The sequence below is a fragment of the Chelonoidis abingdonii genome, chromosome 3, assembly GCF_003597395.2.
Source record: "Chelonoidis abingdonii isolate Lonesome George chromosome 3, CheloAbing_2.0, whole genome shotgun sequence".
NCBI lineage: Eukaryota > Metazoa > Chordata > Testudines > Testudinidae > Chelonoidis > Chelonoidis abingdonii.
The window spans coordinates 152837769-152864089 of record NC_133771.1 but is presented as its reverse complement, the minus strand read 5'-3'; the positions used below and the strand labels follow the sequence as shown (position 1 = coordinate 152864089).

General features: G+C 42.2%; 1 protein-coding gene across 1 annotated transcript in view; it reads right to left on the bottom strand.

Annotated features, from left to right (window-relative positions):
• The window catches only part of BIRC6 (baculoviral IAP repeat containing 6), a 337908-nt gene that overhangs the window by 44472 nt on the left and 267115 nt on the right, over positions 1–26321 (bottom strand). The window contains 4 exon segments of the mRNA XM_075064579.1: positions 1377–1594; positions 7306–7416; positions 9735–9880; positions 25288–25498. Of these exon segments, the coding sequence (XP_074920680.1) occupies positions 1377–1594; positions 7306–7416; positions 9735–9880; positions 25288–25498 (686 nt within the window).

The window sequence follows — 26321 nt, the reverse complement described above, 5'->3', positions numbered from 1 at the left end:
CAAAAGTTCGTGGGGCTTTTCCTGTCTACCTGGCCAGTGCATCCGAGTTCAGATGGCTTTCCAGAGCGGTCACAGTGGTGCACTGTGGGATACCACCTGGAGGCCAATACCGTCGATTTGCGGCCACACTAACCCTAATCCGATATGGTAATACAGATTTCAGCGCTACGCCTCTCGTCGGGAAGGACTACAGAAACCCATTTAAAGAGCCCTTTATATTGATATAAAGGGCCTTGTTGTGTGGATGGGTGCAGCGTTAAATCGGTTTGACGCTGCTAAAATTGGTATAAACGCGTAGTGTACACCAGGCCTGAGATGTAAATGTTCAGGATTGGACTAGTATCAGAGGGGTAGCCGTGTTAGTCTGGATCTGTGAAAGCAGCAGAGAATCCTGTGGCACCTTATAGACTAACAGACGTTAGCACAGGCTCTGGGATGCTGCGAGGGGGGAGGGTCCCAGGGCTAGCCCGAGCCCAAATGTCTACACCTCAGTTAAACAGCCCATAGCCTGAGCCCCGCAAGCTTGAGTCAGCTGACATGAGCCAGCCACAAGTGTTTAACTGCAGTGTAGCTATACCCTCAGTTGCACCTCTGCAAGCCCACTGAAGGCAATGGGGTTGAACAGGAGCCACTAATGGTATACTTTGAATGTAATGGAGTTGCACGAGTATATGTATGGGCAAATTTTGGCCTACAGAATCTATTGCAGGGGTTCTCAGACTTTTGTACTGGTGACCCCTTTCACACAGCAAGCCTCCGAGTGTGACCCTTTTATTAATTAAAAACACTTTTTAACATATTTAATACCATTATAAATGCTGGAGGCAAAGTGGGGTTTGTGGTGGAGGGTGACAGCTCGCGACCCCTCATGTAATAAATTTGCGACCCCCAGATCTATTGCTAGTCATGAAAAGGAGGCAAGAAACTGACTTGATTTTCAAATCCTGGGCTAAGCCTCAAGGGTTAGTAATTAGAAAAAAAAGAGGTGACTTTACTTGTAAATTGAGCTTATTTTATATGGAAGTTATTGAGAAATTGATGTAGAACTGCAAGATACCATGTTTTTATCCGCTTTTCAGAGCAGAACCTCACTTTGAAAAGAATCCCAAAAATAAAATTATGCACCTATTATTTCTTTCATTCATATGGCCCCTCTCTCCAGTTTTAACAGAAGTGAACACACAGAGAATGGATATGGAATATATACCAAGTTGCTAGGACTTTGTAGTCACCTATGGGAAGTTTATTTAGAAGTTACAATTGGCAACAATTAAAATCGTAAATTGAATAGTCATGTTTCTCATGAGTATTTAAAAATATTCTCCTAAATGTTTATTCTACTGAGTGCAGAGTCAGAAAGCACCTCTGTTTCTTACCTTCATGATATCAAGCCGTTCCTCATCACAGCGTACAAAGACACTGGATGAAGATGAAAGCGGCAGTGATGTTGAAAGAGTCACAGCTTCTTGTGCAAGACGTCGAGCCCTGGCAGCACTGTTTGCATCACTTGCATTTTTTACCTGAGACATGTAGTGGTAATTTACTTTAAAAACTAGTTTTCCATCATCATCTTCAGAAACCATTTCAAATGTATCTAGAATAGTGAAAATAATATTTTATTGCATCAGAAAAATAATGTTACTAATGGATTGATGTTAAAAAAGTGACAAACTGATACCCATTGAAAAGTTACATCCCATGTAATCAAAACATATACTGCCCTTTAACTCCTCTTTTCTAGGCAGTTTTGTGAGTTGATATAGTGACCACAGAAAATGAAGCATAAGCAGTACTGGATAGAATCAAGTATAGTTCAGCAGGTTTACAAGCTTCCATGCACAACCATGTTAATGTAGTTCAATTCTGATCTATAAAACTTCCTGTTATTTCAGACTAAGCACATTGTGGTCCCAAGGAAAGAATAATAATAATTCTAGTCATGGATCAAATTTGGAGCAGACTGCCAACTATGTTTCATATGGGTAAATATTCATAAAAGATTAGAACAAGACTAGATTTTATCATTTGTCATTAAATAAATTTGATACTTGGTGCCAAAGGTGAAAAGATAGCACCACTAACTCTCCCAGCTACATTCTCTCTGTTTTCATTGGCAATAAGTTGAAAATGAAATTGATACTAACATAAAAGATAATGTAGCCAAAATGACAACAAGACCTTGATTTGTGACACAAACTACTCTCAAAACAACAAATGATTTGTCAAGTCACCTTCAATAATAGTCCTGGCTTCTTCTTCTGAACCCCCACCCACCCAAACTTGTATGTTGTATAACAGAGGAATGGCAGTGAATTCAGTAATTAAGTTTATGGGAGCCTTTCTATTATGACTGACTTTGATCCACCATTAAAATATTCTGAGAAAGAGAACTCTTTTGTCTGAAATTGTTCATGCTCTGAGGCAAGAAGTAAATTATTGGGGAAATGTTGAGTTTAATCTGAAAAGTGCTTTTATGAGACAAGGGATCTAGAAAAAGTGCTTTTTCACTTTTGGAAGATGTTTATTTTTTTTGGTGGTGGTGGTGGTGGTTTTTTTGGGGATAGGTGGGTTTTTTGTTTTCCCCTCAGACAAAGCAACTTGGTCTAAATACTACAGCTTTGTTCTGAACCATGAATTACCATACTGTTCTCTTAGGGATGGGTGAAAAGCTTTGGACTTAGGATGCAAAGTTTTGAATCCTGGGACCTTCAAGAAGGTTTCTGTGATTATTACAAGCTCCATTTACCACAGTCTGGTAAATATTGGACTGAAAATTTTACAAGACCAAATATCCTACATGATTTCTTGTACTTGTTATTTTAGAGGCTGAAATACTGCAAGAATACTTTCTCATACAGTATTTTGACTCTTGGGATAGCTTCCCGCCCCCCCGGAATCACACATTTCATGGACCCAATCCTCCAAACCCTTAGGCCTTGGCTACACTGGCGCTTTACAGCGCTGCAACTTTCTTGCTCAGGGGTGTGAAAAAACACAACCCTGAGCGCAGCAAGTTACAGCACTGCAAACCGCCAGTGTAAACAGTGCCCCAGCACTGGGAGTGTGGCTCCCAGCGCTGCAAGCTAATCCCCACAGGGAGGTGGAGTACGTGCAGCGCTGGGAGAGCTCTCTCCCAGTGCTGGTGCTGCGACCACACTCGCACTTCAAAGCGCTGCCGCGGGAGCACTCCCATGGCATTGTTTTGGAGTTTCGAGTGTAGCCAAGCCCTACATCACCCATGTGACTAGTCCTCATTGACATCAAATGGACTACTTCAGATTAGTCATGTGAAGATTTATAGGACCGGAACACATTAATTGATAAAATAAAAAGAAAATTTTGTGTATGAGCCAGCAAGAGGATCTAGCAATAAATATTTAATTTTTTTTAATGCTACTCATACATTTTTTAGAAGTTCGGAAAACATTTCCCCTCAAAAAATTTTCACTGAAATGTTCATTAAAATTACTAAGAATTATCTTACAAATGTTACAGAAATCCACCAAAAAGGTTTGTATATATTTTCACTAATGAACCATGCTGGGAGACATGGAGGACAAATGCCAAGTTCTCTGCTTAAGTTATGGTTGATTTTGCTAACTGAGGATCGGATCCACACGTGGAACTGGATCCACACGTGCAGACCACTATGCTAGAGTGGAACCCTGCTGAAGTCAATATGGGCCTAACCATACTGATTCAGTTGCAGGCTTTGGGCCTGAGGTAAGGTTTTCGCAAAGCCTAGGGTTGTGATCTCTGACATGGACCCATGCCCCTACTGGCTGTTGAACGCTTGATGTGAGCATGGGAAGAACTATCCACACCGAACAATTTATGAACAGGTTCAGCCCCCTTTTCTGTTTATGAATTATCCTTGAAAGAATGATTTTTTTTTACTCGTTTTCTTTCATTATTATTAGAATGGCTTATCTGTAGGTTCAGATATTTTCACATCTCAGAAACTATTTACACAATGACTACTGCTATGACTATTCATGATTCATAAAAATCACAGAAATGCAGGACTGGAAAGTACCTCAATATGTTATCAAATCCAATCCGCTGCACTGAGGCAGGACTAAAGCCTGGTCTACACTGAAAGGTTAGGTTGAGCCAGCTACATCACTCAGGTGTGTGAAAAATCCACACACCAGAGCAGCATAGTTAAGCTGACCTAACCCTTGGTGAACGCCACGCTAGAGCAACCAAAGAACTCTTCCATCAACCTAGCTACTGCCTCTCAGTGAGGTGGATTACTTATGCAGATGGGAGATGCCCTCACGCATAAACAGTGTCTACACTGAAGTGCTACAGTAGCATTTTAAGTATAGAGAAGCCCTAAGTATTATCTAGGCATCCCTGACAAATGTTTGCTAACTTGTTCTTAAAATCTCCAATGACAGACTCCACAACCTTCCTGATTAATTTGTTCCAGTGCTTAACTACCCTTACAGTTAGGAAGTTTTTCCTAACGTCTAACCTAAATCTCCCTTGCTGCTACTTGAAGACTGTTACCACACTTCCCCTCAGTCTTCTCTTCTCCAGATGAAACAAATTCAGTTTTTTTAATCTTTCCTCTCATGTCATGTTTTCTAGACCTTTTATGTTTGTTGCTCTCCTCTGGACTTTCTCTAAGTTGTCGACATCTTTCCCAAAGTATGGTGCCCAGAAATGGACACAATATTCCAGCTGAAGCCTTAACAGTGGTGTGTAGAGTGGAAGAATTACTTCTCGTGTCTTGCTTACAACAGTCCTGCTAATATGGTCTGGAGTGCTGCTTGTTTTTTGGCAACATCACCACATTGTTGACTCTTATTTAATTTGTGATCCACTGTAACCCCCAGATCCTTTTCTGGAGTATTCCTTCCTATGCAGTCATTTCCCATTTTGTATCTGTGCAATTGATTATTCCATCTTAAGTGTAGTACTTTACATTTGTTCTTACTGAATTTCATCCTAGTGTATTTCATGCAATTATTAATCACTTAAGTCTCATGTTATTGCTTCTTCATGCTACCAAACTCAGAGAGCTTTCAAGAAGGCCCACAAAAATTTCTGGTGTGAATACCCAGTTATGTGAGTATTCATGACTAGGGCTATTAATTAATCGCAGTTAACTCAAGTGCATAACTCAAAAAAATTACTCATGATTAACTGCAGTTTTAAATCGCACTATTAAACAATGACAGAATACCAATTGAAATTTATTATAAATATTTTGGATGTTTTTCTACATTTTCAAACATATTGATTTCAATTACAACACAGAATACAAAGTGTACATTACTCACTTATCATTTTTGATGATCATTTTTACAGTGCAAATATTTGTAAACAAGGTAGTATCTTTCAATTCACCTCATATAAGCACTGCAGTGCAATCTCTTTATAGTGAAAGCATGATTTACAAAAGTAGAATTTTTGTTACATAACTGCACTCAAAACAAAAAAAATGTAAAACTGTAGAGGCTACAAGTCCTCTCAGTCCTACTTATTGTTCAGCCAACTGCTACGACAAACAAGTTTCTTTATATATGCAGGAAATAATGCTGCTCGCTTCTTATTTACAATGTCACCTGAAAGGGAAAACAGGCATTCACATGGCACTTTTGTAGCTGGCTTTTGTTAAACATTCACATGCCCCTTCTTGCTTCAGCTACCATTCCAGAGGACGGGCTTCCATGTTGATGGCATGTTAATTAAATAATAATGTATTAATTAAATTTGTGACTGAACTCGCTGGGGGAGAATTGTATGTCTCTGGCTCTATTTTACCCGCATTCTGCCATATATTTCATGTTATAGTAGTCTTGGATGATGACTCAGTACATGTTGTTCGTTTTAAGAACGCTTTTGCTGCAGAGCTGACAAAACACAAAGAAGGTACCAATGTGAGATTTCCAAAGATAGCTATGGCACTCAACCGAAGGTTTAGGAATCGGAAGTACCAAAATCTGAGAGGGATGGGATGTAGAGAATGCTTTCAGAAGTCTTAAAAGAGCAACACTCTGATGCAGAAACTCCAGAATCTGAACCACCAAAAAAGAAAAAATCAACCTTCTGCTGGTGGCATCTGACTCAGATGATGAAAATAAACAGGTGTCAGTCTGCACTGCTTTGGATCGTTATCGAGCAGAACTCATCATCAGCATGGATGCATATCCTCTGGAAGAGTGGTTGAAGCATGAAGGGACATATGAATTTTTAGTGCATCTGGAACCTAAGATCTTGCGACACTGGCTACAACAGTGCCATGCGAAAGCCTGTTCTCACTTTCAGGTGACACTGTAAAGAAGAAGCAGGCAGCATTATCTCCTGCAAATGTAAACAAACTTGTTTGTCTTAGGGATTGGCTGAACAAGTAGGACTGAGTGGATTTGTAGGCTCTAAAGTTTTACACTGTTTCATTTTTGAATGCATGTTTTTTTGGCACACAATTCTACATTTGTAAGTTCAACTTTCATGATAAAGAGATTGCACCGCAGTACTTGTATTAGGTGAACTGAAAAATACTATTTCTTTTATCTTTTTTACAGTACAAATATTTGTAATAAAAAATATAAAGTGAGCACTGTACACACTGTGTTGTAACTGAAATCAATATATTTGAAAAAGTAGAAAACATTCAAAAATATTTAAATAAACAGTATTCTATTATTAACAGTGCGATTAATAGTGATTCATTTTTTTTATTGCTTGACAACCCTATTCATGACTCTCCAGACATGTATCTCTGAACATAATACTGTCTTACATTTATTCATAGAAGCAAATAAGTTGGTTAAACAGTTGTTTTTGCAGCATTTGTAACCCCCCCCCACAAATATTTAAGAAATGATTATTTACATTCTCATAGTATCTAAGAGCCCAGTCATGTACCAGGACCCCATCATGCTAGGTGCTGTATAGACACAGAACAAAAAGACTGTTCCTGCCCTATACAGTTTACAATTTAAATACAAGACAGAAGAAAACAAAAGGATACAGAGAGAGAGATGGGGGAAGCACAAGGAAACAAGGAGACAATGTTGGTCAGCAGTGGTCTCCGAGAACTAAAAGACACACACACAGATCATTTTGTAACTTGTATGTGAAACCCCCCATACTTAATACATTTGAACATAATCTAATGAAACTTACTACAATCTGAAAATATGGATATGGGTAACCTTCTGCACGTGAACAGTCTACTGTATGAAGTTATTCACATGTGCAAATCTTTCCTGGACTGAAGCCTCAATGTATGTTTTTAGAATTCTTCTTTCTACACAAAGTATTACACAATATTAATTCTTCTTAACTTACCAAACTGGAGTTTTTTCATTACAGCCACATACTTTTCTTCAAGGGACCTTAAAACAGACAAAGGCTTGGGCTTCACAGAAGCCTTTTTGGAGTATTCAGCCAACTTCTTTTCTGTTATATAAAAATTTGGAAATGATATATATTTTTCCACACAAGATTAAAATGTGATCTTTTCTCATTTACTAGTGGCTGGTTTGACAAGGATACTGAACATATATTCCCCACAAGTGATGACAAAAATCAGCTCTTTATTTCAGACTAAGTTTTGCTTTACAAATAATGTAACTGTAAAGCTCAAACTATCAGCATGCTTTGTGAATTTAAGATAATTTTCTTAACTTTTTATAAAATTTCATGTTTCCCTACTCTATAGACTTATGAGTAGAAGGCCAAATATATTGTAAAATTTGTGTTACCATAAGAGCTATTCATTATTGGTTTCTTTAATTTCTGTATAGACACCAAATGTTATATGAAATTTCTTCCATTTTAATCCTTAATTTAGGCTCTTTGTTCTGTACTTAATTTATTAAGAATTTTTTTCCTTTAATCAGTTTAATTGCAACAGCAGAGTTATCACTTTGTCAGCTTTTCTCTTATTCATTTTCCTCGATGTTAGACAAGATGTTACATAATTGTGATACAAACTGGAAGATACAGCATTGTCCCTTACACTAACCAGTTTTGTATAATCTGATCAAGAATTCTAAAAATGAGCGCCAAATTTTCCCAGGAAACTGCTGGGTGTTCAGTAGTTTTGAAAATCAAGCCACTTAAGTCCAAAATTAAAGACTTAAGGACTAGATTCACAAATGGACTTAAGCACTGCAATGCTAAGTGTTACAGTGCCTAACTTGTAGGAACTTTGATACCAAGTGGAATCTACAGCCCTGAATTAGGCACCAAGGCTCCCTATGCAGTGCAGAGGGGGAGAGAGAGATGCGCTTAAGAATGGGATCCACAAAAGCCAGTGCACTGAATGGGGAGCTGCCTAAATTAGTTAACAGGAAATTCCAAAGAGGGGGATGAGATCTAAGCTCTGCCCTTCGAAGGGACTTTTTTGCCGCCCTAGGCAGTGGAAGGTCCCATCCCTGAAATGCCGCCCCCGACAGAGGCGGCGGAAGGTCCTACTCCCGAAATGCTGACGACCGGGGTGTCCGAAGATCCGGCCGCTGCGGTCACTGCCAGGGCCGGCGCTTTCATTTAGGCGGCCTAGCCAATTGCCTAGGGCGCCAGGATTACTAGGGGATGGCATTTTGCCAGGGTGGGCGGCAGGTGGCTCTGGTGGACCTGCCGCAGTCGTGCCTGTGGAGGATCCCCTGGTCCCACGGCTCCAGTGGAGCTGCCACAGGCATTCCTGCGGACGGTCCACTGCTCCCGTGGCTCCAGTGGACCTCCTGCAGGCACGGCTGCGGCAGCTCCACCGGAGCCGCGGACCTCTCCACAGGCCAGCGTGCAGAGTGGCAAAATGGCTGTGTGCCTAGGGTGCTAAAAACACTAGCGCTGGTCCTGGTCACCGCCCCCCCAAATGTTAGTGTCCTAGGTGACTGCCTAGGTCGCCTCATGGGTTGCTCCGGCCCTGCACCAATCTCTACTTGGGAATCACTTACAACCTTTAGCCCAGTGATTAGGGTACTCACACAGAATGTTCAATTCCCCACTTCTGCCTTATGTGGAGAAGGGATCTGAACTTAAGTTTCCCATTTCTCAAGTGGGTGCCCTAGCCACTGGAGTAGAGACTCATTCTCTCTCTCTAGCCCAATGCATGTTTAATTATTTATTACATAGTGGAACAGCTTCAGCTGGAAAGACTGAGAAAGACTCATACCAGAATATCCTATAGCTCAGTGGATAAGAGACTCATGTGAGAGATGGGAAACCCATATTCAAATCCCTTTTCCACATCAGGCAGAAGAGAATTTATTCTGGATCTCCCACATCCTGGGTGAGTGCCCTAACAACTGGGATAAAGGTTAGAAAGAAGCTGCCTCCTCCTCATCCCCCTGCCATTTTGTAGGCGGTTACACGTGATTTGAGCATGCATACTGGAGTAAGCGCCACAGGTGAGAGGCGCAGGGGAATGCCTACTTTGAGGAACCCGCTGAGGCATACAGATGAGATAGGCACCTGGATGCTAGACTGTGGCAGCTCACTGGATAAAACGTAGGGAAATTTAATGGTGGAACTGCAAGGGACTAGGGACTTCAGACATCTGCAGGGCTACATGGCATCTGAGCAGAGATTTTGAGGATCTCAGTGGTGCCTAAATATTGGATTTAGCCACCTTAAATGGCAACTGGGCATCTAAGTCCTAGCAGTCTAACTTCTGGCATCTATTTTTTAAAATCTTGGCCTCTGAATTTTATGTGAACAAGCATGCTAAAAATCCTATGTACGGTATTCATCAAAATAGTGACTTTTTATTTTACCTTGATTTGCTTGGCGCAAACTGGTGGTAGCAGCATAAACTATCTCAGCAGTCTTCTGGATGTCTGGTACCAAAAGTGTCAGCCCCTCTGGCTCTTGATCAGAAGCATCTGGTTTTACTCCTGCTTTAGCTTTTTCTTTTTTAGACCTGTTTGTTGAAAAGAATGGGGAAAAGGGGTGAGGGGGCGGGTAAGGTTATAGGACTAATCAGACACAATATTCGGAAAGCTGGCTATTATTGACAATGGGTAAAAACATTAGCACTAAAAACAACAAAGCCTTTTTGAAATGTAATGTGTCACCACGCCTACCATGAAATAGGATAAAAACTGAATTCTTTCCTTTAAATATCACAGTTATTAGCATATGATCTTGACTGGACCAGCAAAAATGTGTGTTTTGGGTACAGCAAAGTGAAATTTGAAGAAAGACAAAACAATATACTGAAATAACAGTTTCTTGCTCCAGCAGTATAGTTGTTTGTAACCAACTATGACATTTTTCATTTTCAAAGTACTTTACACCAAAAATTAATACAGAAATCCAATACAAAAACATTTGAAGGTCCCAAACCGACATTGGGTCTCCTTGCACAGAGCTCAGAGGAGGATTAGGTCCTAAAACGTGTAAGCTTTTCCCCCCACACTGTAATGCTCTCTCAAAGTTTTCTTAAAGTAATAAAAATAATGAAAAAATGATCAAAAAGTTTAAATATTTTAATCTCCATTTATGTATATCAGTTCAGCCTGATGTAAATTAAAATGGCCAACTTATGGGTTTTAGAATAAAAACATTCCAGATACTTATAATAGTGTACAATAGCATTGGTATTTTTTTTTTTTTTTTTTTTTTTTAAGGGTAGCTAAGGTAAATGACTAATTCATTTTAAATAACCTTTTTTTCTTTCTTACAAATCAAAAGTTTATATCTGAATATAAACAGGCTCTTGAAAAAGAAAGCATGAGACTGACAATGCTAAATTTAGTGTGTATATTTTCAAAAAGTTTATTTGTAAATTAAGTTCTAATATGCATATGCCCTAAACACTATGTAAGCCATTACAGAATTTAAAGTGTGCACTTCACAAAATCATTTTCATTTAGTTCCAGTGAGTTTTTTGCTTCTCTGTAAATCTTTGTTTTAAAAACAGCAGCTGTGTAGAACTGATAAATGAAATTGTTTTTAATTATTCACTTTATTAATGTAACTTCTGTTCATCATTCACTACACTTGCCTGCATTGTAACTTCTGTTCACTGTTTGCCATATTGTAATTCAAACCCCATGTTTAAAATGCTCATCCATTTGTAAAAGCTCCTCCAACTTCATTTTGCAAACCTGCTGTAATCTTATTAGTTAGTTTAGTGTGGTGAATGAGCAGGTATGGATGATAAAATCAACTCCAGCCCCAGCCTGTCCTGATGAGGTTAAGTTCAATACCAACGGCTGAAGACCTAGGCCAGGTCTACACTGCGACTTTAAATCGGTTTAAGGCGAACTTACCGATTTACGCTGTATCCGTTCACATGACGTCGTCATTTAATATCGATTTTACCGCCTCCTTAAATCGATTTCGGAACTCTCCCAAACGAGAGGGTGAGTAGCGCTAAATTCGATAGTGATCAACTCGGATAGGGTTTCGTGGGACGGAAATCGACGTTATTGGCCTCACGGCGGTATCCAGAGTGCACCACTACCGCTCTGGACAGCAATCTGAACTCAGATGCAGCGGGCAGGTAAACAGAAAGCCCCGCGAACTTTGAATTACATTTCCTGCTTGTCCAGCGTGGAGCTCTGATCAGCACGGCTGGCGATGCAGTCTCAAATCCAAAAAGAGCTCCAGCATGGACCGTACGGGAGATACTAGGTCTGATCGCGTATGGGGAGACAAATCTGTTGTATCCTGCTCCGTTACAGAACACGAATGCCAAAGCGTTTGAATAAAAACTGCAGGATACACAGCGCTGCGTGACACAAGCGTAACGCGGAAGCCAGAGACTCAATGAGACGCTCATGAAGGGAGGGAAGGGTACTGAGCACTCCCGCTATCCCCACAGTCCACAGCAGTCTCTGAAAATTATTTCCATTCTTGGCTGAGCTCCAAATGTCTGTAGTTCAAACACAGTGTCTTGGCGTGGTTCAGGGAAGCATCCTCAGTTTATTCCCCCCCCCCACCAAGTGAAAAAAAAAGGGAAAGATTGCTGTGTACTATGGCGTTTGCTCAATGCACTCTTACGAAAAAGGCGCCAAAGTGGTTGTCTGCTGCCTTCACAAAGGGAGGGTGAGGCTGACCCAGCACCACTCGGGCAATGTTTTCTGCCCCATCAGGCACTGTGCTCTCAACACGGAAGTGGGAACTATGGGATAGCTGAGGACCAGCTACCCACAGTGCACCGCTCCTTAAATCGATGGTAGCCTTGGACCAGGACGCAAGCATCGATTTGTGATTGCACTGTGGATGCGCAAACCGATTTTATAACATCGGTTTTGTAATATCGGTTTAACTACTTCGAATTAATCGTGCAGTGTAGACGTAGCCCTAGACAACAGTTGAAACAAAGTAAAAAGCATCCACCCTAAAAAGAAAAGACAAAGAACAACACGAAGGAAGATCAAGCCAGGTTCAAGCGAAAGTCACGCCTGCAATGACGGGTGATCAATCCAACCCAAAGGCAGCGTGACACAGCAAGACCATTAGACTTTGAATCCAAACTAAAAGCCTGTAAAAAGAAGGGTGAGATAAGAGACTTGGGGTAACATTCTGCTGCCAACATGGAGCCAGCCAACCTGCTGATTAATTTAACAACAGCAGAATGAGCAACTCCCATGAACTAACATAGGGAAAATTCCTATAAAGCTGGACTCTGAAGACTGAGGACTTTGAGTCTATGGTTTTGCTGCAGCCTCAGGAGCAACAGGTGCAACTGACCCGGACTTGGCTCCACTCTTGTGGTACAGTATTTCTGTCACAGTATTCTGTCACAAGCACTTTAGGCTGGTAACTATAATATCTACACAGAACTGTATGTAAGATTGTGTGAATGGAGATTATAAATTCCCCTCTCACTCACAGCTGGGAGTCACAGCCCGAGTGCTCCTACACCACATGGGCACTTTGGCCTTCACATTCCACATCCTCTCTAGTTCCTCTTCAGGCCCTCTGGTACTTCTCCAGCTTCTCATATTCCTTCTCCTGATGTGCTGTCACTTGGCACTGCGCTATATCTATCCCCACCGCTGTTCTTTCTGCTCTTGTCTATTCACCACGATGTCTGGTTGATGGCCAGTACCGCCTGTCCGTCTGATCTGAAGTCCACAGAATCTTAGCCCTGCTATTCTCGCAAACCTTCTGTGAATCTCCCATTCTGTCTTGGGAGGGTCCAGCCCAAACGCTGATGCAGATGTTCCTGTACACAATGCCAGGACCATTGGTTTGTGCCGTTCAGTGTGCTGCGCTGCATCTTTACATCCTGCCACTATGTGTTGTGACTGTCTCTGAGGCCTCTCTGCACAGTCTGCACCTTGGGTCCTCTCTAGTGTGGTAGACCCCTGCTTCAATGGATCTGGTGCTCAGTGCCTCGTTCCTGTGCTGCTATGATCAGTGCCGTAGTGTGTCTTTGAGTGCCAGCCTGTTTCCAGCCACTGGGTAGATTTCCCAATGTCAGCCACCTCAGCTATCTCTCGATGGTACATCCCATGCAGGGTCTTGTCTTTGCCATGGCACTTCTTCTGCTTGGTCTTCGCTCCATGTCTGCTCTGCGCTCAGGCATTCTCTCAGCAAGCTCATCTTTGGGGGCCATCTTACTGATGTACTCCTGGATGTTCCGGGTTCATCCAGGACAGTGCTTTGACACTCACCAAGCCTGCCCGCCTTCCTTCCGGCTGGTATACAGTCTCTGGGTGTTGACTTGGGGTGGAAACCTTCGTATTGTGAGGAGCTTCCGGGTTTTCACATCAGCAGCCTCCATGTCCTCCTTTTGGCCAGCTCACTATACCGGCAGGTATCTGGATGACCGAGGGCATATCCGTTGATGGGGTGATCTTGTTCTTCCCACTGAGCTGGCTCTTCAGGACCTGTCTTATCCTTTGGTGATACTTGGATGTGCTGTCTTCCTTGCCTCCTCATCATGGTTTCCATGTGACTGTGGGATGCCAAGGTACTTGTAGCTGGTCTGTATTCTGCTATGTGGCCCGCTGGAGTTCCACCCCATCAGTCTGACTACCTTCCCTCTCTTCACTACCATCCGGCCACACTTCTCCAGTCCGAATGACATCCCGATATCCTCACTGTAGATCCGCGTCAGGTGGATCTCAATCATAGGAATGAGAAGTAACCAAACAACATTGTTTTTCTGTTATCTTTTATTTTATTATGGTATTTACAATAAATGTGACAAAATGTCTTGTTCCCTTTAAGATCCTGCTAGTTTTTATTGGTATAACTGCTGTTCATTTTAAGATTCAAACAAGATTAACAGCCAAGCCACCACTTGTTTCCTATTTTTCTATTATCATAGGCATCACATAACAAAAAGCTGTTTATGTAAGCAGAAATTAGCAATTTAATGTTCTGATGCTCCAAACTATTCTCCCCGCCTGAATACTTAAGACTCTGTATATTTTAAAATAGGCTGAAATTGTGGTAATACTACAGTATTTATAAAACATTCAACACTGAGGAAATTATGGTGATATTTAAGGTGTTTGAACCTCATCAAATAAAGCTATCCCTAGAGTATGTTAAGAAAAAAGTTAATTTATTGTAGCAACACTGATTTTCCCTTCTACCAGATTTTTTATTCAAAATGATTATGACCCATTGTTTTCTTAAAGGAAATACTGAATTTTCAAGAGTGCCAGTGCAGGAAAAGAGGGGAGCTAGACAACACATGTATTAATGCCACAGGAAGATATTTTTAAATGCACAAAAGGCAGTTGGGGTGCTTAACTCCCACCATTTGTGCTTTTCAAAATCTCCACCTTAGTCTTTTGTTTGTAGAGATATAGACCAAGATTTAAAAAAATGGGAGCCTAAAGTTAGGTTCCTAAATCTGTATTTTGGTACCTAAAAAAGTGAAGAGCTTTTCAGAAGTGCTGAGCCTCTAATACAGAGGGGGGGGAAAACTTTGTGGCCTGAGGGTCACATCTGGGTATGGAAATTGTATTGCAGGCCATGAATGCTCACAAAATTGGGGGTTGGGGTACGGGAGAGGGTGATGGCTCCAGCCTGAGGTGTGGGCTCTGGGGTGCGACCAAAAACAAGGAGTTCAGGGTGCGGGAGTGGGATCCAGGCTCAGTTTGGGGGTGAGGGCTCTGGGGTGGGGCTGAGGACGAGGGGTTGGGGTGCAGGCAGGTGCTCCAGCCTGGGACCGAGGGATTTGGCAGGGGGAGGAGGAGGATTAGGGGTTGGCCAGGGGTGCAGGCTCTGGGGTGTGTTTACCTCAAGTAGCTCCCAGAAAAAGCAGCAGCAGCCTGTCCGCCCTCCCGCTCCTACGCAGAGGTGCAGCCAGGCAGTTCTGTGAGCTGCCCCATCCACAGGCGCCACCCCTGCAGCTCCCACTGGCCATGTTTCCCAGCCAAAGGGAGCTGCGGGGTCAGCATTTGGGTCGGGGCAGTGTGTGGAGCCCCCTCGCTGCCCCTATGCGTAGGAGCCAGAAGGGGGACATGCTGCTGCATCTGGGAGCCGCCTGGAGCGAGACAAGGCCCTGAGCCCGCTCGAGCAGGGCAGACCCCGGAACCCGCTCCCCAGCAGGAGCTTGAGGGCCAGATTAAAACATCTGGAGGACCAGACGTGGCCTCCGGGCCATAATTTGTCCACCTCTGCTCTAACAGCACCCAGTGAAGGCAACAGATTGGCTCTTGAATTCAGAATTCTCATGCTGCTTGGTAGAAACAGAGACTGCACCTCAGTTTTTCTGACAGAAGCCCAAAAACCCTCGAGATTTACAAGAAAGAAAAATATGCCAAAGGAAAAGAAAATGTGGCTGGTCAAACTACAGAAAGAGAAATTATTGTTTTAAAAATTATTTAAAAAAAAAAAACCTTCTTCAAAACAAGTTGCTATTCTCCATAATAAATCCCATATATTTTACTTTAGATTTGGAAAATCCAAACGTCTTCCTCCAATTTTAATTTTAAAGCAAATTGTAAATAAATGTATAGGCCCTAATTCAGCAAAGCACTTAAGCACGTTTGAGGACTAAGAAAAAGAACCAAAAAAACATACAGTGAACTCTAAGAACAGTTCAACACCAGTAGTAGTTAATTCAGCAGATAGATTTAATATCTAGCTAACAAAGCAAGAGAGAGAAAGTTAAAAAAGAGGGCTAATTAGACAAATGTAAATATGAGTTTTCAATATTAACAAATTCCCTTTCTCTGCCTCCCTCCCTTTCCTGAATGTTAAGCATCTGTAAAACTATTTGTTTCATCGCAAACAATAGTGCCCTGTAATGTGGGGCTTTTATTCTGCTCAGGTGGGATACAGGGATCTTTAAAGAGCAGAACCAGACCCACTGAAGAATCTTTCCATAGAACAGAATTTCCCAAGGGGATTAGGGTTGGCAGAACGACCCTATTCTGCCACCCTCACCATCACCACCCCACAACCTCTAGCTCTTCACAACTAGTGTAATGATCATACAGGGCTGTCACAAGTTGATATATCTTAGCACAGCTCCAAGGCTGCTGTAACTAGTGTGCCAGGGGCCAGAATTAGGATGTGCAAAGAGCCACCTCTCCCACCTAAATGTTTAATAAAAGCATTAACAGAAGACCAGGTTGCTGCCCTGCCGATTTCCTCAGCTGAAGCATAACCTTTCTGCCCAGGATGTCACTAGAGAGCTTGTAGTGTGTGTGCTTTGACTCCTTCAGGAATAGGTTTGCTGAATGCCTTGTATAGTTTGCAGAGGTTTGCACAATGCCACCACAATGTCTAACAATCCATCTGGTCAGGGATTGTTTGCATGGGCAAAGACTGCGGCATTTTGGGAAAAACAAAACAAACAAGGAGCATGACCGCAAGATCTTTAGAGCTATACATACATCCAGACTGTGCGACAGGCGACAGCAGAATGCTGTGGATTTGGACAGAATGATGGGAAGATCACTTCCCTGTGAAGCATGGAAAGACGTATAGACTCATAAATTTGAATTCAAGTCTTTGACATATTATTATGGTGACCAAACTGTTAGCTCAGTCAGCCATTGCACATATTTTCACAATAACCTCTAACTTTGCCATTTGGCCAAGTACAGTTTTTACTTTATCACTCTGTGATAATGGAACTTTGTGTGATGCATGTAATTTTAGGAAGTATCTCAGTGCAATATATTATCCTTAATGCATCCCAGTCTGTTAAAATCTCCCAAATTCTTTTAAAATCTCTTCTGTATTCTGTTCAAAAGGAGAGTTCTACATCCATTTGGTAATCCGTATTTGCCAGCTGTATTCTCCCCCAGCACATTCTCCATTATTTCAAACTCTAGTGCAGTGGTTCTCAATCGGGGGCTGCGTCCCCAAGGGGCCTCAAGCCCTTTCAGGGGGGCCACGGAGCCACACAGCTGGAACTCAGAGCCTGAGCCTCGCCCACCTCCATCCCTTAGCCCCCCGCAGGGCTGAAACCCCGAGCCATGGCACCCCCTGCCATGGGCCTGAAGCCCCAGTAGCCCCTACCACAGTAGTGAAGCCTGGAGCCCTTGGGGAACAGTAACCACAGGGGAGTCCCTCCTGGTGCACAGTCCCTAGCTATCCCATCCCTGCACCCTGAGCAAAGCAAGGGAGCAGACATAAGAAAAGGTGCCACCCCCTGCGGCGTTTGTACTCACCGGGTGGGGTGCTGAGTCTTCGGTGGTGGGTCCTTCATTTGCTCTGCGTCTTCAACAGCACTGAAGGACCCGCTGCCAAAGTGCCACCGAAGACCTGGAGCGAGTGAAGGGCCCGCCAGCAAAGTGCTGCTGAAAAGCTGGACTGCCGCTGGGTGAGTAAAAATTAAAAAGGCACCTCTAGCCAGGGAAGGGATTTTCGGCCAGCACTCGCGGGGCCCCTGCGAGGCTCAGGGCAAATTGCCCCACTTGCCCTGCTCCTACCCCCCCAGTGGCTCTGACCCTCAGCTATCTTGCTGCCTATACACAGCCCCGAACCATCATGACCTGTCCTGGCGCAGGGAGTGGAAGCCTGAAATAGTTGCCAAATGGATCTTAATTGATGGCAGGGATAACCCTTTAAGCTTGAGTTCAGAAGGATCACCTGCAGCGAGGCCTGTTTGGTCTGGATATCTTGGTCCAAGGACCAGCACGTGAACCTTTTCCATTTGGCCAGCTAGGTCACTCTGGTGGAGGGCTTCCTGCTACCCCTTCCAACCCTGATATTCTAAAAGGGGGCAGGGGGGATGGATAGCTCAGTGGTTTGAGCATTGGCCTGCAAGTTCAATACTTGAGGGGGCCACTTAGGGATCTGGGGCAAAATCAGTACTTGGTCCTGCTAGTGAAGGCAGGGGGCTGGACTCAATGACTTTTCAAGGTCCCTTCCAGTTCCAGGAGACAGGATCTCCCCATTATTAAAAAAAGGACATGTTGGACCCACGCTGAGCATTCCTGTTCTGCCACATTCAGCCATACAGTAACCAGGCTGTCAAGTGCAGCACCACCAGGTTTGGGTGCAGAAGACTGCTGTGGTTCTGGGACAGCAGATTTGGCCACAGAGACAGCTGCAGGGCAGCTACCGAGAGGTTCAGCCGTGTACTGAACCAGTGCTGGCAAGGCCAAGCCTATCAGGATCACCTTTGCCTTGTCATGTTTGATCTTCATAAGGACTCTGATGATCAAGGGCACTGGTGGGAAGGCATACATCAGAGCCCACGACCATGGGAGCAAACAGGTGTCCGACAGAGAGCCACTGCCCACCTCCCTGAGCGTGGCAGCTAAACGTCACTGTGGGTGAACGGTGCCTCGAATAGGTGGATTGCTGCTGGAAGTGGGGGGATCGGTATCATGTCAGAGAACATTCCTACAGCGTAGGTGATGTCCATCTACATTGTGCAGACGGTTGGCAGGAGAGTGACTAGTGCCAGCAATATGGTGACTGATGTCTCCCTCTGGGCAAACCTCATCAAGAGGACTGAGACCAGAAGCCTAGTGCCAGGAATCTCAATTGTTGAACCAGTGACCAGAGCAGTTGTAGAGACCTTGGGCATGGCGACAGAGCGCTGTTTCAGCTCTGGGGACCAGCAGCATTCACTTGCTCTCTGGGGGGTTATTACGTCTGGCTTGCCCTTGTAGGGAGCCTTTGCCGGGTCCATCACAGTTCTGGCTGCATTGGGAGAGTCCTTTGCTCTCTGGGACGGCATCGGCCCCACTATGAGTCTGGATCTCCTATCACTCCTGGAGTTAGTGGCAGATCCCTCGGGGGGAAGAGAGCGGGCATCTCGGTAGCCCATACTGGGTGCTTTACCTGATACCCCTTGGCCTTTCCTGCCTGGTGTCGGGAAGTCCAGCTTCTGCAACTTCTTCTTGAGCACAGGAGAAGAGGAGCAGTGCTGGATAGAGTCTGGTGCCGGGGGTGCACTGTGCACCGAGGCCGAAGTAGTAGGAGTTGAGTATGGCTGGGATGGCTCAGAGGCTGGGCGGCGAGCAGCCTCTATGAGGAGGGCCTTAAAAGGATGTTGCACTCTGCGTTCTGGGATGAAAGTTCTTACAGATGAAACACTTCTTCACATGGGATTCCCCCAAGAACTTCAGGCAGCTGCTATGAGGGTCACTAACAGGAACAGCCTGTTACAATCAGAACAGGGCTTAAAACCTAGAGACTAGCTTACTAACTACAGTACTTACTTCACTAACTATTATAAACAAACTATTTACAAGACACTAAAACTTGAAGAAAAGGAGAGAACTGCTAACACTTGCTAGGCAAGGGAAAAGAGGTGCTCTGACCAACCACCACAGGTCGTAATGAGGAACTGAGAGGGCGTAGCACTGGTGGCACTTAATATACCGACGCATGAGCACTGCACTCCAGAGAGCACCACAGCTGAACCCACAGATACTGCACTAAGACAACTCTGCACATGGGCACACGCACACCTAGAATAGAATCAACATGAGTAAGCACTCAGAGAAGAACTCAACATTCTTCCTTTCCCACCCTTAGCATAGAAAGCTGGATACCAGCAGGCTTTAGCTTCCCGTCATATTACATTCGCAGTCTTACAAAGATTGCAACATTATATGGCTACTATTTCTGAAGTAAAAGAGGAGCAGGAAAAAAGCTTGAAGGTTATCTTTATAAAGGTACAGAGACGAGTACAAAAGGTGTAAGGAGTTATAATTCTGATACTGGAACACCATGGCAAGGTAAATAATGTACTTGGGAAACAGATTTTTGGAAAAGTGAAAAACTTAACTTCTGAAATCATCATACTTCAAAATAGCTTGTCCAACTATCCCCAAAATGTTGAAGAAAAACTTTCCTCATGCAGAATTCCACACAAGAAAATTGAGTACAATTTCTTCAGCTTTGGTTAAGTTTGAGGAGGGGATTAAAAGCAATCTCATAATGGAAATAGAGTTATACTCTTAATTTGGCTAACCTATTCGCTCTCAAAACAGAAGCAAAGCCTGAGAACCTTTTAAACTCCTTTACTTGGCCAGTTCTATGAAGTACCCTAAAGAGTCCTTGCAAACCACCTTAAGTCTGCAGGTACCTCTAAAGACCTTATGCCCTAGGTCTGGATCAGTTCCACTATATTTCTAATGGAGTCACTTACGTGAATGAGTTTCTCCAGGTTGAATCCATATTATGTATGATACAGTACCTCTCCTGGGTACATGTACGTATCAAAACTATAAAGTTAGGTAAGCCAAACCTCATTTGAACCAGGGAGTTGGTTGAGGAAATGGAGTAAGCTCCAAAATTAAACTTTTCAAAATAGTAAAATACCAATAACTAAAAACAAACAAGAAAGTGTGTTATTTTGCCTCATCATGTGGCCTGGGACCTTGTCTCCTGAAGACTCTTTCTCCTCCCTAAAATGTAGGAGCAATAAAAAAGGGAAAAGCACACCTTTAGCCAGATAAACTAAAGGATTAGATATGCACTAATAAGCACATTGAGATGTAACCTAAGATCTGACTGTGCTAGGTCTCACTTGTTTACAGGATTTGTGGCTGTTAGTAAAAAGCAATCTAAACAAAGCCTCCATCCTTGGACCTGGCAACATATCCCACTAAAGCACGGAACAAATACTCCTGACTTGTTTGTCTGAAACGAAGGCCAGACCCACACAGGATTACAATTAATCTTGCTTTTGGTTCTCCATGAGAAGAGAAACCCCCAGCCTTTAGGACAGCATTTCTCAATGTGGAGCAGAAGATGTATAAATTAAGATGACCAGGCCTTCAACACCACATGGTGAGATTGAAGGAGGTTGTGATTGAGCCTCATGTCAGGAAAGTGAAACCAACTTTCAAAAAAAGCTGCTTTAAATTATTCCCAAACTGGGGCCTATTAATTTTCACAAAGGCAAGGTATGACAGCTCAGCAAATCATTACAAAGCTAATACTCATAACAGCTCTGCAGCTAGATTCCTTGAAGAGAAGAGGAAAATTATTTAGGTGTTAAGTATTAACAATGATAACCCAAAACAAACTATATTTTGGGTTTACAAGTTTTGCTGGTAATGACTAACTGCTAAATAATTAGCTTTAGCAATGTTAGATTCCTTGGTTCTGGTGATATGTGAGAAACTCAAAGCTAAAATTTAGGTCTACAGTTTAATATCAAAACAATAACCTTTATAACCGTAAGTATAATAATGGTTGGAGAGACTGGAGAGGAAGCCACAGCTGCAGGTTAATTTATATCTCAAAGATCTAGGCAACTGTCCTGCTAAATATAATACCTTGTAGTTATTGTAGATTAGGATTCAGTTTTACATTCTCATACTTTGTGTCCTCCTGCCCTCTTGCTATAAGATACAAGCATTATTGCTCATGTTATCTATTATGTTGTGTATCATGCCCTTCTCAGTGAAGCCCTGAATTTAATTCCCTTTTAGTGAAGCCCTGAATTTAATTCCCTTTTAAGTCACTAGTTATTACATTTTGTTTTACATTTCTGTAACAAATCCTCTTAATACATGAGCACAGCTTCAAATCATCACACAGCCCATTCAAATCATCACACAGCCCACTTTAGTGAATTCCCTTTTAGTGAAGCCCTGAATTTAATTCCCTTTTAGTCACTAGTTATTATTTTGTTTTACATTTCTGTAACAAATCCTCTTAATACATGAACACAGCTTCAAATCATCACACAGCCCTTTCTAAACAACCACACCCAACTCTACCCATGGCAGAAGTCTTTGCCCACTCCCAAACACTGGCAAAAGCACACAGTTCTAAAAACAGATTCCTACAATCTGAAAAGATCTAAGCTCTTTTGAGGAAGACCTTCTGGAATCACTGACAGAAGTCTCAAACTACTCTACGCCACGTCTATCCCAAGCAACAATGGAAAGTCTCGCACACATCTGAAAGTCAAACTCCTATCCCCATTCTAAAGTGGTTATCAGAAGGGCTAAACAATACTTTGGTTCAATTCCAGTGAAAGATAAACTTAGACTTCAAATGGAGGTGGGGCACAGAAAAAACAAAACACCAAAATAAGTAGGGACAAAAGTGAGACTAAAGGTTACAGGCTAGAACCAGACCTCCTTGAAAACTTTTTGTCTGGCTTGGGTTCATGAAACAGGACCTTTCTAGCAATGTGAATGATGTGCTGTCAATATAGAAACTTCTGCTGGTAGTTCCCTTGTAGGCAGAAAGGACTGCATATCTGAAGAAGGTTCCATTCACCAGGCTTTTATAAACACCTCAACAGCTTTCTTTTGGGCCAAAAACACAGCTTCATGTACCAGATGTAATTCAAAGGTAAAACGTTAATCCATATTTGAAAGAAGTGTGGTTTTATTCCACCATCTGTAAATGCACATGCCACTGGTAAGACAAATTCAGAATTGTGGAATTCCAGCTCTGCCTTTTTGTGTATGAACACTGTTCCCACACAGTCTGCTTTCCTTTTGTCTGGGTTTAGAAGATTAGGGGAAAAATGATCCAAGAATCTCTCTAAACTCCCCTGATACACGTGTGCTTCTGGGAAAAAAGGAGAAGGCCCAGCTGAAGACTGTACCACACCTACGTGGGATAGAGGAAGCTGCTAGAGGCCTCATAGGCCATACTGGAGAGCCAGAGAAAGGCAGATGAAGTTCTAAAATTGAAGTCGGGAAGAGAATAGATCCCCCACATTCCCACAGCCAGAGTATAAGTCTGCAGATATGTGTGCATGCACATGCACACACAAGCAGTGATGATCAGTTTTTGAACACCAATTATGGAGGTTTAAATAAGATAATTCCATTGAAATCACCTAAAAATCAACAAGCCCAGTTAAAATACATCAAGAATAAATTGTCATCATTCTTTCAATGGGAATAAGTAATCCATATTAACATTCTCCCATTCTCTCTCTCTCTACTTTTACCTAGACAGTTAAAAAAAAACATATAAAAAAAAATCTTTATTGCTATAAACTCTGTTCCAAAACTCTGATTTTTCTGTGAGGCAAAAATTTTACTCTATCACAGTTAGCAGATTAATTACTGCATGCACTGCATCAAATGTCTGGGCAGATGAAAGTGCTAGAATGGTGAGGAGATGAAACTAAAAATTTAATTTAGACTCTCAAGCTTACATTTAGAGTTTCACAAATGTTGGAAAAAAGATGACAAGATCATCTCAGCTCACATTTGAAGTACTGACCGCCAATGGAAAACTGAGCAATATTTCAATGATACATGCGCTAGACAAGATACAGTACGTGCTAATAATTTAAAATTTTAATTTAGCTTGTGCTAAAAGATGACATCCTTACCTTTCACACTGTGCTAAATGAATAATGAATGATGATACATTCTGGAGACAACTTCTGTTTCTAAAGCCAATACTGAAACATTTCCAAGCTGAAAATTTCAGAGGTAAATTTGATCACACTGAATGGTAAATTTATCAAAAGTGTTTATACAATAAAGCCACTGAACCTTTCAGCTCTTCTGTTACAGAGAAGTTCCTTACCAGTAATGGTAATTCTTGGAGAGCATTATATCAATATTCACATTACTGGAATAAATTTGTCCTAGGGTGCAAGCTTGGAATCTTCCAGAGAGCAGTATTTGGGCCATTCACCCTCTCATGCCTCCTCACCTTTTGCATGTCTCCAAGGGTGTAAAAAGGAGGAGTGGTCCCAACTGCCCTTCAGAAGATACAGACAGGAAGCGTGACTATGCAGAAGTAACACTTTTGAAGAACTGCAGTAACTTGTGAGCACTTTCTCTTTCTTCCTTTGGGTGCCTCTGGTCTTCAAGTCTTTGAGTTTGTGAATCAGGGAGGAGACAGAACAGGGTCTCTTTCCACATGTTCACTGGGCCCAACCACCAATTTAACTCTCCTAGGACTTGGGGCAGGATTATGACCTTTTTTGTCCACAGAGCATCTGGCTAACGTGTACACAAACCTCAGCCACAGTTGTAAGGGCTGAAGGTTAAATCTGGCAAATGGTATCACATACCTACATGCCAACACATGGCATAAAAGACGCATATATGTATGCACGGGAGCACAAGGTGCATGTGTGGCCCCAATGGCCACTGCTACTCAAAAATTTCCAGTCTTGTGCACATGAAGTGCATGTACACCTATAGCAGAATCCACAGTAACACAAATGTGCAAAAAACTCATGATTCCCTCTGGATAGCATCCTTAATGACAAGCTCCAAAGGCTTTTCTTCAGTAGTGAAACTTCTGGGGAGAGCCCACTTATAAGGTGGGTCCTTCGCCTATAAGCAGCGGGCATGGCAACCATGTCATCTTTCTTTCGAAAGCCATTGAGCCAGGGGAGTCGCCCTCATTTGCTCTGCCTCTGACTGCTCCATTCCCACTTCTGAGGGAGTGAGCTTATTTAGCAGCTCCTATCTTTAGATTGGCAGCAGGACATGCATAGCCCTGTAAGAGTTAGGTTTGTCTTGTTGCAGCCCAGCAGGAATAACGTTAACGAAAATGGAAGGTTTAAGCCCCCAAACACTCGGTTAGCACCAATCTTTCCTACCGGTGAGTAACTACTAGTAAAGCAGGACATGGCCAAAACATACCAACTTATTTTGGAAGTTTCAAATTTATTATTTAACTTCTGGTAAGAGGAATGTACGGTAAAACAAAATACATAAAAATGAAACCTAAATCTCAATTGAACTGATAGATTGTAGTCCATAAACCAGTCTGCTAATTGGTAAGAATCAATTTAATTGAATAATGACATCAGATGTTATGAAGAGTGACCGTACAACCTAGCCGAGGCAATAAAATGGTACACTGTTTTATCACTTTGGACTGTGGGACACAGATATTTATCTTCGCAGCTTTTGTTTTTTTCTAAAATTAATAATAAATGCACCAAAAATACTTTACAAGAAAGCTCAGGAGAGATTAAAATGTTTACTGTACCTCAATCGGTTAGTGTAGGTATCCACACAAGTCTTCATTTTAGCCAATAGAGTGCCAACAGAAGCTTGAGATTCCAACTGCTCTTCCTCCTCTTCTCCATTTTCACCAGACAGAGGCAGCAACAGCGGCACCATAGAGGTGCAGGACGCAATAGCACGGAGCAACTCTAGCAGAGCTCTGTAGAGAGGAACATGCCTGGCCATATCCAAAACTACGAGAGAGAAAACAAATATTTTATAAAATCAACAAAAAGAAAAAACAATATATCTTCCAATCAGACCTCAAGTGGCTGAAAACAATAGTCTGATTTTTCCCCTTATCCTCTCATTTAATGAGAGTCAACCTTTTAGATGTGTCACAGTACAAACGAGCAGAAAGTAAGGAAAAACCTCAAAGTAACAAACAGGGCCAAAAACAGTAGACAAAGCTAAACCCCAATACAGAGCCTGAAAAAAGGAGCAAAGTGAAAAGGAAAAAATCCCAACTAAACTATGTTTTAAAATTACCCCAACATTAGACTTCATTTACTAGTATATTTTACCAAAGCTGGCATTGTATATGATGTAAATTTTAGTGTATGCATACATTATAAAAGCAATTGTAGGTAGAAATAAATATTTCATTAAAAATCAAGGACTTCCAAATGATTCAAATATATGCACACACTTTAAAAAGATCTCTCCCCTCCTGATATTTATTTTTCTTTTCCACTCATGAGTTCAAATATCTAATGAATGTCATTTCTCAACTGAATTTCATACCATTGTAGAAATTCTCAGAATGTAGCAATACTCAGATACTTTACACAGCTGCTTCCTCTGTCCCCAGGACATACTATTTTTAACAGCACTGCAGAGGAAAAACTATTGCTCTAGTTCAGAGTATTCACAAATGAATGAGTTTATGATAAAATAAATTTCTGCTTTCTCCAGCAAAAAAATTAACTGACAACTCGCATTAGTAAAAGGTTGAACCACACAGGAGCACTTTAATGTTTCATTTAGCACATCTTACCCTTGGAGATAAGGCATACT